The sequence below is a fragment of the Sturnira hondurensis genome, unplaced genomic scaffold (assembly GCF_014824575.4).
Source record: "Sturnira hondurensis isolate 20B ecotype Veracruz unplaced genomic scaffold, ASM1482457v3 Scaffold0006413, whole genome shotgun sequence".
Taxonomy (NCBI): Eukaryota; Metazoa; Chordata; class Mammalia; order Chiroptera; family Phyllostomidae; genus Sturnira; species Sturnira hondurensis.
The window spans coordinates 48,602,138-48,614,996 of record NW_028079044.1 but is presented as its reverse complement, the minus strand read 5'-3'; the positions used below and the strand labels follow the sequence as shown (position 1 = coordinate 48,614,996).

The 12,859-nt window shown below is 46.8% G+C and overlaps 1 protein-coding gene across 4 annotated transcripts in view; it reads right to left on the bottom strand.

Moving 5' to 3' along the window:
• Window positions 1–1,319: 1,319 nt before the first annotated feature.
• PHF20L1 (PHD finger protein 20 like 1) overlaps window positions 1,320–12,859 on the bottom strand; it is a 66,247-nt gene continuing 54,707 nt past the window's right edge. For all 4 annotated transcript variants that reach the window (XM_037048577.1, XM_037048579.1, XM_037048580.1 and 1 more), the window contains 6 exons: window positions 11,345–11,526; window positions 10,337–10,436; window positions 8,741–8,936; window positions 6,479–6,845; window positions 5,070–5,229; window positions 1,320–3,338 (listed from right to left, as the gene is read on the bottom strand). In XM_037048577.1, coding sequence (XP_036904472.1) covers window positions 3,196–3,338; window positions 5,070–5,229; window positions 6,479–6,845; window positions 8,741–8,936; window positions 10,337–10,436; window positions 11,345–11,526 — 1,148 coding nt within the window. In that variant the 3' untranslated portion in view covers window positions 1,320–3,195. The remainder of the gene's footprint in view (window positions 3,339–5,069; window positions 5,230–6,478; window positions 6,846–8,740; window positions 8,937–10,336; window positions 10,437–11,344; window positions 11,527–12,859) is intronic.

Here is a 12,859-nt window from a genome sequence, read left to right as displayed (position 1 = left end):
GACAGTCCACGCCGAGGACCCTGCATGTGTACTGACAGGAAGGTGTGTGAACTTGCTGGGTTTCAGGGCGGCCCTCGGAGTGATGTTGTCCCCAGAGAGGAAGTCCCCAGGAGACCCAGGTGACCAACCAAAGGGGAAATGGGGGCTCTGCTTTGAACGTGTGGAATATGAACATCCGAGAGGAAGTCAGTCCATCAAAATGGGTGTTAGAAAAGCAGACTTTATCCCTAAGTTTGAAAATAATAATCCACTGGTGTGGCTCAGTGGATTGAGCGCAGGCCTGCAAACCCAAGGGCTGCTGGTTCAATTCCCAGTCAGGGCACATGTTTGGGTTGCGGGCCAGGTCCCCAGTAGGGGATGCGCAAGAGGCAACCACACACTGATGTTTCTTTCCCTTTCTCCCTCCCTTCCCTTCTAAGAAATAATAAAATCTGAAAGAAAATAACTCAGTAGAACCACACACCAGTACGAAGTGCAAATTACATTCATCAGTAACACACAGAGAATGATCGCTCCTCACCAATGTCTGGGTAGCCAGAGTTACCTTTTCAAGGAACACCCTCTTCTAGTTTATTGTTTATACTTACATATATATCCTTGTGGGTTTTTAAAAAACCTTTTTAATGCTCACCCAAGGATGTATTTATTGACTTGATAAGGAACATCAAGGTGAGAAACATCGACTGGTTTCCTCTCAGACCCACCCCAACTGGGGATTGAACCTGCAACCTTTCGGTGCACGGGTGACACTGCAACCACTGAGCCACCTGGCCAGGCGCTTGTGGTTTCTGAAGTCAGACTAAGCAGAAAGGAAAGCGGCTCATCTGAAACCTCTCAGAGTAACAGGCCTACACTCTCTTAAATAAGGAATGCTTAGCCCACTAGTTTGCTCAAAGCCTTCAATCCTTGACACATTCTATATTAAATGGATACGTACATACAATGAGTTAGGTTTATTTTCAAAATTGAAACTCACGAACTTGGGCTTCCAATCCATAGACACAGGAGCTGAGTAGAGACCCCAGCGATCTACTCCTCTGCAACTCCCAGGTTGCTGCCTGCTAACAAGTAGTGACCTAACTGGACGGAAATGCGCCCCGATCCAACCAGTCACCAGGGGCCGAGACGGTGAGGGCTCCGAGGTACAGAGGGGCTTCTTCAGATGTGACAAGGGTCTAGGCACCGCCACTGTCTTCAGTTCATATCTAGGGTTTAACCACGAGAGGGAAGAGCACAGAGCTGCTGTTTCAAACACAAAGGAAAGATACAGCATCGGTCTCGAAACAGACGTTAGCAAGTTTACTCCACACATGGAATATAGGCACTCTTTTTACTTTAATATGAAAATTTAAGCAACTATCCCAAAATATCACCTCTACTAAAGCTTTTCATTTCTCAGCAAGATCTTTGACAAAGTTAATGTATCACAAGTAAAGACAGGACTGTGTTTTATGTCTACTGCTCTTTGGCACATTTGTCAAATCAAAGAATCTCAAAGGCAAGAAAAACTTTTAATGACTATTTTGCACATTCTTTCAATCATCTTTACATCAAAATATAAGGCCGCAAAAAGGCAAGCTGAAATTTTAAGATATGTGGAATAGTTTTAATCAAGAGTTTTACATACAGTACCTTACATATAGAACAGTGTTTGCAAATTTAAATAGTATCTGAATGTACAGTGGTATGTATTCTTATCAAAGATAAATCTGCATTTACTGCCTACCAGTTCTCAAACGCATTTATACAGACCGCTCGAACTGACACTCAGGACGAGGCATAAAATATTCAAGTGTCATATGCCATCGCACAGCCTCCTCCTAAGTCTTTTCCCCCCTTTTTAAAAGAGTTTCAAAACCTGTACATACATTAGTTTTAAAAACAGTCTGTTAAAAGGTAACATTTCATGTTAACCATCAATGCTTATAGTCTATAGTAAGAAAACTAGGTATGTGTGGATATAAATATGTGGAGGCCAAGCACATACGCACGCCAAGCGTGGGTCCCAAGCACGCACCCACGCGCCCGCACCCCTGCCCGAGAAGCGCAGGCGCGCACCTCACAGGGCCCCGCGGACGGCGGGCCTGGGCTCCGAGTCCAGCAAGAGCTAACACAGCAACTTAGTTGCCTTTGGTTTCAGAAACGTGTCCATTTGTGATCAAAGCTAAAACTTTTGAGTGTGCATGTATTTTTTAAAAATAAAATTCATCTTCAGAAATGAAGCTTTTCCAGTATTCCACTACCAGCAGTTTAGAAACCCACGGCCACGAACCCGTCGGACAGTTCCGTCACTCCTCGTCCCGGCGGAGGCTCTCGGCACTTTCTTCTGAAGGCAAACTCTCCGCGTACTCAGGGCCAAACGAACGCCACGAGCAACCCCGTGTCACTCGCAGCATCTGTGACACCTACACGTCCAGGGACTGGTGGTGCCGTGTGAGACCTGAAGACCTGAAGGCGCCGTGCTCCCCTCACCCCCAAAACCCCTGTCCTGGGGCTGTCGTCCCCGTTTGGCACACTGACCCTCTGCAACCCATTTTGTTTGCTACGAGCTCAATGCCCACAGCAAATTCCAATTATTTGGTGTTTGTTTTTATAAGATATTCGTAGTGAAGTAAGAATTCCAAACAGTTCCCCCAGAAGCGAGACTGCTACGGTCAGTTTTCTGATTAAGGACATCGGTCACCTAGGAAACAGCTCCTGACCCCGTGGCAGTTTCCGTCCCCTGCGCTGCCGTGCAGCTGCGGCAGCCGGTTCTTACACAGCCTGTCGACCCCTCCAGAACTTAGGTTGCCTCTGCAACTGTGTGTTTGGCCAAGTGCTGGTGTATGAACGAGGGTCTTCCTATGAAAAACTACGTAAATATACCGTATGTCTTTCTGCGGGTGTCTCGAGCTCCGGGTAATCAACTACTCAAAAACCCTGCCAACTCAACTCCCTTAGCATAGATTATATTCTACTCTCACCCTGGCATATAATACAGTGTCATTTGTAGCTTGCTCATAAATTCTTTTTCCTGTTCACTTCCTCAATAAAGCTGTTCTTCACTTTCTTTTTCAAGGTACCATCCTACTGAGGTCACGAGTCAGCAAGTGACCAAACACCACTATGCTTGTTAACTACCCACCCAGCAGGCACATGGGTAACAGAAGCTATTTGGCTGCAGAGAGCCGCCCCTCCCTGCGGGTTTCGCAGCTGTCATACAGAGCACAGAGTCGCTATCTGCTGCACTTTGCCCATGTCCACGAGAAGCTGCCTGATGTGGCGTTTCAGCTGGGGCAGTCTTGTGAGAGGGTCGGGTGGCTCCAGCTCCCCCGTGAAGTCCAGCCAGCTTTCCAGAACTAAAAGAGAGGACACACAAACTTAAGTGGACGCTAGAAGAACAGTCAGAAAATGGTATTAATCAGGGCCCTGGCTGGTGTGGCTCAGTGGACTGAGTGCTGGCCTGGGAACCAAAGGGTCACCAGCAGTTCGATTCCCAGTCAGGGCACAGGCCTAGGTTGCAGGCCAGGTCCCCGTTGCAGGGCATGTGAGAGGCAACCACACACTGATGTTTCTCTCCCTCTCTTTCTCCCTCCCTTCTCAACAAAAATAAATAAAAATCTTTTTGAAAGTTGGAAAGGTGATGGGGACAGAGTTCCCCTCCTATTTTCTAGAAAGCCAACATGCACGGCCCTTTAATTCGCTTTGTATCTCATCCCACAAGGGTTCTACACCCTCTCAGTAACCTCCATCTGTTGTTATTTTAGATAATTTTTCACTGTATAAATAAGTAAGTTCACTTCATTTCAAATGTCCCCGTTTACTCTTCTAGAGGAGAAAGCCACAGCACCCTGAGCCCAATCAAGCTTTCCACTGATTAGGCTTAAACCATCTCTGCTGCTCTTGAATGAAACTTAGCTACTCGAACTATTTTTGTCTTAAATCCAGAAGTTTGTTTTAACAAAGGAAAGGAGATGGCAATTTCTCAGTGTCCTTTTCCTTTTTTAAAAAAATATTTATTTATTTATTTTTAGAGGGGAAGGGAAGGACAGAGGAAGAGAAACATCAATGTATGGTTGCTTCTTGTGCATCCCCTGCTGGGAAATGGCCCCTGCTGGGAATTGGCCTGCAACCCAGGAATGTGCCCTCACTGGGAATCGAACCACGATCGTCTGGTTCACAGGCCTGCACTCAATCCACTGCGTTACACCAGCCAGGGCTTTCTCAGTGTCCTTTTCAATTCTATTATTATCATTACTTTTTTAAAACATGCAAGCATATTAGAAGTCTAGGCAGAATGCAATTAATTCGCATTCTCCACTTTTTATTAATAACAGGGATGTCAAGTCACATTTTTTTCCTTTACAAATCAACTCAAAACATTAAACTAACTCTACAGTTAGCTTATAACCAAATGGAAGATGCTTCTGAAATGAGCCTCCACTTCCTCTTCTCTCAGGAAACACAAAGTGGCAGGAGCTACCACTCAGACTAAGGGGAAGGCATCACACCCTTCTGCAGATGAAAACAAGGGGGAGTGCAATCCATGAGACTCGGTGGGGAAAGGAGTCAGAGCAGAGGAAACACCCCGGGCTAGGAACCGAGAAACCGAAACTGCCCTGCTCTCTCAATTACGAAGTGGGGATGCTGTCTTTCCCATCCACTTCGCAGGCATCCGGTGCAGTATTCTTAAAAATGCATGTTTTTTAAAAAACTACCTGAAAACCTGTTTGCAGATGCAGGTTTACCTACTTAACCTTGCAGAAACTTTTAATTCCACCAAACAAATGTGACCAGTGTGAAAACAAAACTTCAAAATGCTTTCTCCCAGATTTCAAATATGCTTGACGTCCTTAGTTTATAACTACAACAAAAACATCCCGTATGTGCTCTATATTGAGCTTGGCAAATGGGCAATGTTTAACTACCTTAAAAAAATCCAACTAAGATTATCCAGTTGCACGGTCTCGAACTTCAAAGACCCCCCATATCGAGCAGCAAGTCCTCTGCAGTCCCCACCCCGCACTTGAAAAAGCATCAAGTGACTTCACACAGCACAGCCACTGCGTCTCGGCTCTCCCGCAGATTACCGTCAACTTCCTTCTCGATGAGGTCCATCCTGCTGGCAACCTCGTTCTGCACGTCCTCTATGTGTGTGAGGAGGTTGAGCTGCCACTGGAGGTGTGAGTCCCCTGGGGCCTCGGGGCCCTTGTCATGACACCCAGACACAGCACTCCTTTCGCCAGGGCTCTTCTCCAGGAAACCACCGGAGAAAACAGAGTGGGATGAAATGCGCCATCATAAGGAAAAAGATACATCAAAGTCTCATCACCCGTAAGGGTCCGTGAAATCCAACCAAACTCCTAGGACACTTTCAAAGGAAGTTTAGCCCATAATCAAATTACATTTGATGGTTCAGGAGCAAACCTTTCCACTGTGTCTCTCTACAATGCCAAGCAGCAAAGTGCCACACAGGGTCAAGTGCAATGGCTAAAACATGCTAAGTAAATTAAGTCACTAGTGATGCTCTATAATTAGAATGTCCAGCTGATTTAGACTGACCCCTTCCTCAGTTCATCTAAACCAGTGACATAAGCAGATGAAAGGGAAAGACAATGATGCCAAAAACTCAGGAAAGTTGGCAAAGACCAGTAATAAAGTCCAATCAACTGCAGACTAGCCCACGCTGATGCAATTACATCAATGAGGCAAAAGGAAGATAGAAATCTTCCAAAAACATAAAAAGTGCAAACTGCTTAATGCACACACACATCAAATCTTAACTGAGAAATTACCCATTTAATAAAAGGGATATTAATTGACAACATAATTTACCACAAGTTTTATGAAATACAAGCTTCCCAAATTCAGTCAAATATTTATTTATAGTGATTACTTGATAAAGGAAGCCAGACAAATAAATAACTAATAACTAATTTTAAAGTAGCTAATCAAAACTCAATTTTTAAATGAAGGTGCATCTCTAAGACAATCCCAGTGAATAAGAAATAAGTTCATAAATATTTATTGTACACAGAGCTCTAAGAATTCAACTTAACTGCATAATGGGATTGATATGTATATAAAAGTATGCTAATGTATTTCTAAAAAGATTAAAGTGCCACCTTTTATCTAAAATACATAAAAAACAACAGGTTATATTAAAATATAGACACACCCATATGCACGTTCATGTTCTCACAGACACTTTCATTTGGAATAAAATGCACCTCAAGTTTTTCATGGGCATCTAGGTATGCTTATAAAATTGAAACTCTGTTAGGACCAAAGTTTACTGAGTTAGTACAGTTCTGAATTAGGGAAAAATTCAATGTCCAAATTGCCAGTGCTTTCTTGTAGAGAAAGCAAAAACTGTCTTTATCCTAACAAGCTACCTGTGAACGTGGAAACAGAAACCCGGGAAACTCAGTGTGCACTACCAACTTGGCCTCTGCTGGTCTATCACATCCCCGAAAAGAGACAAACCAACCAGCCAGACCTTGGCAGGCGCGCCCTCTTCTCTTCCTGAGCACCATAAGCGGCTTTTCTTCCTCACGCAGAGCTCTGGTTCTTCCTCAGAGCCGCTGCCCTCGCCATCGTCTGAGCTCCCGGGCCCCACCAGAGGTCTGCGGTCCTGACTGCAGTTCTGTGGCTTCTGGTAGCTGTGCTCACTGGTTATGTAGGTTCCTTCCGTTTTCAGGGGCATTTGACGTGCTTCTGTATGGTTCTGCACGTGATACTTCTTTTCTTCCAGAACAACTGTGTCTTGCACCCTGATTTTTTTCTCCACCCCAGCAATGATTTGATCTTGTTTTTTTTGCTTCCCAGAACAGGCCCAGAGATGAAGGTCAGGATGGTGTTTATTCCTTAAAACAAAGTCAGAGAAGCAGCAATTCAAAAAAACCCAAAAAACCTCGCAACAAGTTGACACTGAGTATCTCAGTGTCAAGTTCTACAGCTGCAGCTAGCCCTTGGCTCCGCCTGCCCTTGGCTCCCCGTGCCTTTTGGAGCTTGCCTGACTCAGGACCTCCGCCCCAACTCTCCAGCGAGGACCTAGCCTGCCACTAAGGGAACCAGGTTAGGAAGACAGCAGGGACTCCAGACAAAAGGAAAGATAGTCTTAGGTTAACCTGCCTCAGAATTCCACCCAAAATTGGAATTCTCACAATTTTATAAAAATACTTCTCAGAGGGAAGAACAATAATGAATTTAATTCTGTTGATATTTTTCACTATTGGATATATGCACTTCTTTTTCTACCAAATTTTCACTGTATTTTTTAATTGTACGATGTGAAAAACCTTTATGTGAGCATACTTTAAAATCTTCGTCTAGTCAGAAAGTAATACTCACTCATGACAGTAATTCCCACTACAACATGTACGAAGTGAAGAGCTCTCTGCCACAGCAACCCTAATACCTGAGCGTGACCTTGGAGACTCTCCTACACACGCGACACTCTTTTCACAACGGGCAGGCATACCCTTTTCTTTGTACACAAATGGAGTGCTCACACAGTCTGTGTCCTTCACGTGTGAGGCACGTGGGTGTCAGTGCATACAGCAACAGAAGATCTCCTTAGTGCACCACGGTCTAATCATCCAGCCAATCCCCCGCTGACAGACGTGTGCATCTTTGCACACAAGTGACAGTAAGTCAGATAAATGTCTAACGTGGAACTGCTGAATACTATAGGCACATTTTTACTTCAATAGGCACTGCCCACGTGACCTCCAAGAAGGTTATTCTGGGGGCAAATAAAGGCCTGGAGCTACGGGGTTGTGCTCTGGCCGGGCTGGACCTTTGGGGACTGGAGGCGAGGGAAGCCGTGGCAGTGGAACGGCAGACGGTGCAGGGGTCAGGCAGGACTCCATGCGCATGCGCAGGGCCCCAGCCTGGTTCGCGGAGCCCCGGGAAGGCACGGCGGCATCTCTAGCCGGAAAGGGACAAGCTCCTAGTTGTTTTACTTGAGACCACAGTGGCCACTGTGTGGGAACTGGACTGGAAGAGGGCAAGACGGGCACTGCAGAGGCTGGAAGAGGGATGGCGCCTACCCCTAGGAGGAGGGCAGCCTGGGCTGCACACATGGTGAGTCCACGGGATGGGGGCGCCTCAGGCACCAAGTCCGTGTGGGCTGCCGGGCTGGGGACGGAGCATAGGGGACAAGCATGTGGGCCCAAGTCAAAGAAATCTTGTGAAAACCAGAGATGCATCCTGTTTTTAGACAAACGTGTTTTTTTACTAGGTGCTGAAAGCTGAAAAGGACATGGAGAACATTCTGATACACTGTTTAGGGAGGCAAGTGTCTGGGACAACTGAAACACACTCGGTGCACAGCAGAGGGACGGACCACATGACCCATCAGCAACCTTCCAGGTCAATCTTAAGGCAACTGAAAAACACGTGACTGAGTCTATCTCATCTCGACAGCATTCCAGGAGGAGGACACGAAACACAGGGTTCACGGCAGCAAACACTGTGACTCTGGACTAGCTCGCATGCCAAGCACGGGGCAGGGACCAGCATTTGCTAAGACTCCAGATGCTGCTCCGCCCTCAGCCTCACGCATCTACTCTAGTGCAACTGGCCTGAAGCAGCTGGTCATCCAAAAAGCTATTAATCTTCCCTCTTTTTAAGTTAGAACTTATTCAAAGAATGCTTCTGCCTTCCCAGCTGCTAGTCTGGGTCTTCAGAAGGCCAACCGGTCTGGATCGCGCAGGAACCTGGAAGAGAGCGGGCGGCCGCGCTGGGCCGGACTTACTTGAGGATGCCGATCTTCAGCTGTAAGCCATGCAGGACTTCGGTGACGCCACAGACGTCGGCGAGCAGGTGATGTGTGGAAATGATCTTTTTGGCATTTAAATGAGAATAATTCTCTTTTAAAAATGATAACCCACACATTCTCCCGTTATTCAACCAGTCCTTATCATAGCGGTATTTTGCACTCCACCTCTGACCTGGGGAGGAAGTTGACATGAAAGTCACAAAGGAGCCACTCATCCAGGGTGCCTTTGAGCCCCCTCCTAACATTCCTCGGGAAGCAAGGCGAGACCCATGCAAAGCCAAACTCTACAGACGGGCAGGAGCTGGTGCCGGATAAGACCCCCTGCCCACCGAGGGCAGGCCCCATGAAGGGGCGCCAGCGGCAGGCGGCACCTGCGGAGAACACCTGCGTGCACTACTTTACGTTTTTCGCGCAGTTGTTATCTGCCCTCCAAAAGGCTGAAAGGGCTGGAGAGAAACTAGACAGGAACAGCTGCCTCTCTCACTGACCTTTGTTTTGAACTGGATGACACAGTTCTACAAGTGACAAGGGCCCCTCCCCCGCAACCGAGCTCTCAGACCACCCTAGGTAGCCCTGGAGCTCCCCAGGGCTTCCCAGGAGTGTGATGAGCTGTGTATGTGCCTGTGTCCCCTACTGCACTCTGAGCATGTGGAGGTGTCATCAGAATCAATCGCCTTACTTGTCACCAGTTTTAACAAACAGAGGCATCAGTAAATGCTGCTGTAGGAACCAATGCCTCTATTCACAGAGATCTGAATAACACCCCCATCTTAATGTCAATTCATTTTTTTATCCTCACCCAAGGACATGCTCATTGACTTTTTATTTTCATAGAAGAGAAGGGAGGGAGAGGGGAGAGAAACACGGCTCGGCTGCCTCCTGTACATGCCCCGACCAAGGCTCTAACCACACCCTAGGCATGTGCCCTGACCAGGGATCAGGACAAAACCTTCCACTGTGGAGGCATGAGAACCGTTCATTAGGCTTCCGGCTGAAACATCTAGCTGCTTTCTGCCTCTAAGGCTGAAAGTATGGACGCCACACAGAACCCTGCTACCTGCACAGAACGGTGATGGGGAGCCCAGAGGTGCGGGTGTTCCTCCCAGTCCTGCCACGCCCACTACTACCCTTGTCACAAAGTATTCAGCTCTGTGCCCCAGGTGCCTCATCAGTGAAACAAAGGCACCTCAGATGATAATCTGAGATCTCCTGGGCTCTAAACTCCGTTGGACACACAACACTATCTGAAACGTTGGAACACCATGTCAGGAGTGCAAGTTCAAACCAGAGTTCCATTCGAACAGCCATGCACGGACCTGTCTAGAAATCAGTGCACAGGAGCACACTGAGGGGCTAACTCTTCTTCAGGAAAAAGCCTTAACTCTGTCCTTCTAGTAAGGTAGTAACTGTTGATGAATTTACAGGAATGTTTTTGCCCAAGTTATTAGTATGGAAAATAAAACTGTCACAGTGGGGAACACTTGGAAGTTTCAACGTGGAAGCAGGGCCTTCCTGGCAAGGGCGGGGCAGTGTCTGGGGTAGCCCAGTGTCTGGGGACGTGGGGAACCTTACCGGGAGGGTCTCGGCAGACGTAGCAGGTGTACTGCTCTGGGATGCTCTCCTCCAGCAGCCCCAGGCACACGCTGTGCTGCCAGCACAGACACTCGTCACACTGCGGAGACAGGAGCCCACGGTCACTATCGAGTCGAGCCACCTCGACTCCCTGTGCACGCCCCCTCCCTCCACATCACTCCACACAACAAAAGCAAGTGATGTGTCAAGATCGAGTTTATTTGGGGAGCTTCCTCTTGCTGCACCTATTAAAATGTGCTTTGATAAATTATTTGATTCATAAAAAAGTCATGAAACAACTTCTCTCATTTATTTCCCACTGATTTTTTTAGGCAGTTACATATTTAAAACTCTTAAAAATAGCTTAGTAAAATGTGCAGAAATTTTCTTTAAAAAGGCAAGTTCGTAGCAGTACCTGTAATAACAATCTCTTAAACTGGTAGCTCCCTTATTTGAGAAGACTACTAAAGGGGGAGGATAAAGGAGATTACTATTTTTTCATTGCTATAACTAACATCTCCAAATCTTCTAAATGTCATCACAAAAATATGTGTTATACTTCCCTTTTTGTTAAAAATACTGTCTCTACAGGGAGAGGCCTTTTGCAATGGTTCACTCTTGCGACAAAGCTTTCCTTTAATCTTTGAGAACAGTGAGGACTTTCATGTTTCCACAGCTGCCTGTCGGGCGGGACTGTATGTGGATTTTCACAACGGGGGTCCAGACCAGAAAGAGGAGGGCCATGGTCCACCTGTTCGTGTGGGTTTTAGCGGGACACCCTCAAGCTGAACAGCCTAGCAGAGGCAGAGTGCCCAGGAAACAAGGGAAGCCGCCTCCTCTGATGAAGAGGAGCCCCGGTCACTACCACTGGGGCTGTGAGCCTTACGACCAGTGAGAAGCCTCCACCCTCGACAGGACAGCGAGCGAGAAGAGTCAACAGACAGAAGCCCGGGAGTGCTTGCCAAGCCCCTGCAACTGCCGAGTCTGCCCCGCAGGAAGGGGGCGCACCTGGATCATGAAGCCGTTCTCCTCGTCCATTTCACAAATGCACCGCACGATTTCATTAAGCGCTTCGTCTTCATCCTGTGATTCCTCGAAGTTGGTTGAATCGAAGTCCTGATTGTACTCGTCCCCACTGAGAAGCAAGCTCTCTGTTGAAGAGTCATCTAGGAATTCCACATCTGTTAGGTCTGGAATAGACATTCGAGTCCACTCAGGTACTTCCCCATTTTTATGGGGAGTGACTACAAGCTATTACATGTTTAGCAACCAAGGGCAAACAAACAGGACTAGGTCATTTGTCTCTAGAGAAAGAAACAAATGATTTTTAAAGTTGAGGTCATTAGTTACTTTACATCTTAAAGTGTACACTGCTACAGGTACCTCAGAAAGTAGCCCCTAGTCTTGGAGTTCGCAGGCTCCAGCTAAGGTTGATACTGGGTTGGCCAAAAAGTTCATTTGATTTGTTCCGTCAGGTGGCTGCGGGAGCACTTTGTTAACTTCCTTTGGAACAATTCCTGTTCATTCCATTTGAAACAGTTCTGTTAGACTGAATAGCGACAGCTGCCATTATCAACATGCATTTAAAAAACTCACCAAAATGAAGTGAATTTTTGTGTAGCCATCTTAATAGTGAATGAAAGAAAATATACAACATTTCTGGCATATTACGTTTTATTATTTCAAGAAAGGTAAAAATGCAACTGAAATGCAAAAAAAAGATTTGTGCGGTGTATGGGAAAAGTGCTGTGACTGACCAAACGTGTCACAGGTGGTTTGTGAGCTTTCGTGTTGCAGATTTCTCCCTGGACAACGCTCACGGTCGGGCAGACCAGCTGGACTTGGTGGCGACCAAACCGAGAATTGAGAACAACCAGTCCTCTGCCACGGGGCAGACAGCGGCACACGCACAATTTCCAAAGCAACAAAGTCATTGGTGAAAATGAAACATGCGTATTTTATTTTATGGAGAAAACCACCTGGACTTACTGGCCAACCCAGTAACAACCACTTCAGTCTGCACAGGTTCCAAGTGCTTGTGCATGCCATCCCTTTAACCCTCGCCGTGAAGAGATCAGGTCTCGTTATCTGGGCCGTAACAGCACGTCAGAGGGGTGAAGGGGCTCACCTGCCGGAGGTCTAACACCAGTCTCCTCCTTCCCAACAGCACTGGCGTCACCGACTACCGCCGCACTGAACGCACCCCAGGCACAGCGCTGAGCACTGTACATACGATACACAACTTGCTCAGGTGATGCGGCCAGCGGGTGACCAAGCGAACTAACTGAACACCAGGCCTGCCTGACAGAAGCCTCAGTTCTTAATGGTCTCCCCAGTATTTCTTAAGCTGGGATCATGAGCTCTCTTAGGAATTGAAAATATTCATTTTGACAATAATCTTTAAAAAGTCAGTAAGTATATTCTAGAAATCAGATTACATGGAGGACCACTACATACAACTTGATTTAAATCTCAGGCTTCTTTCGGGTTTCTATTTATAAATAGCAAAAGAGTGGGAAGGGG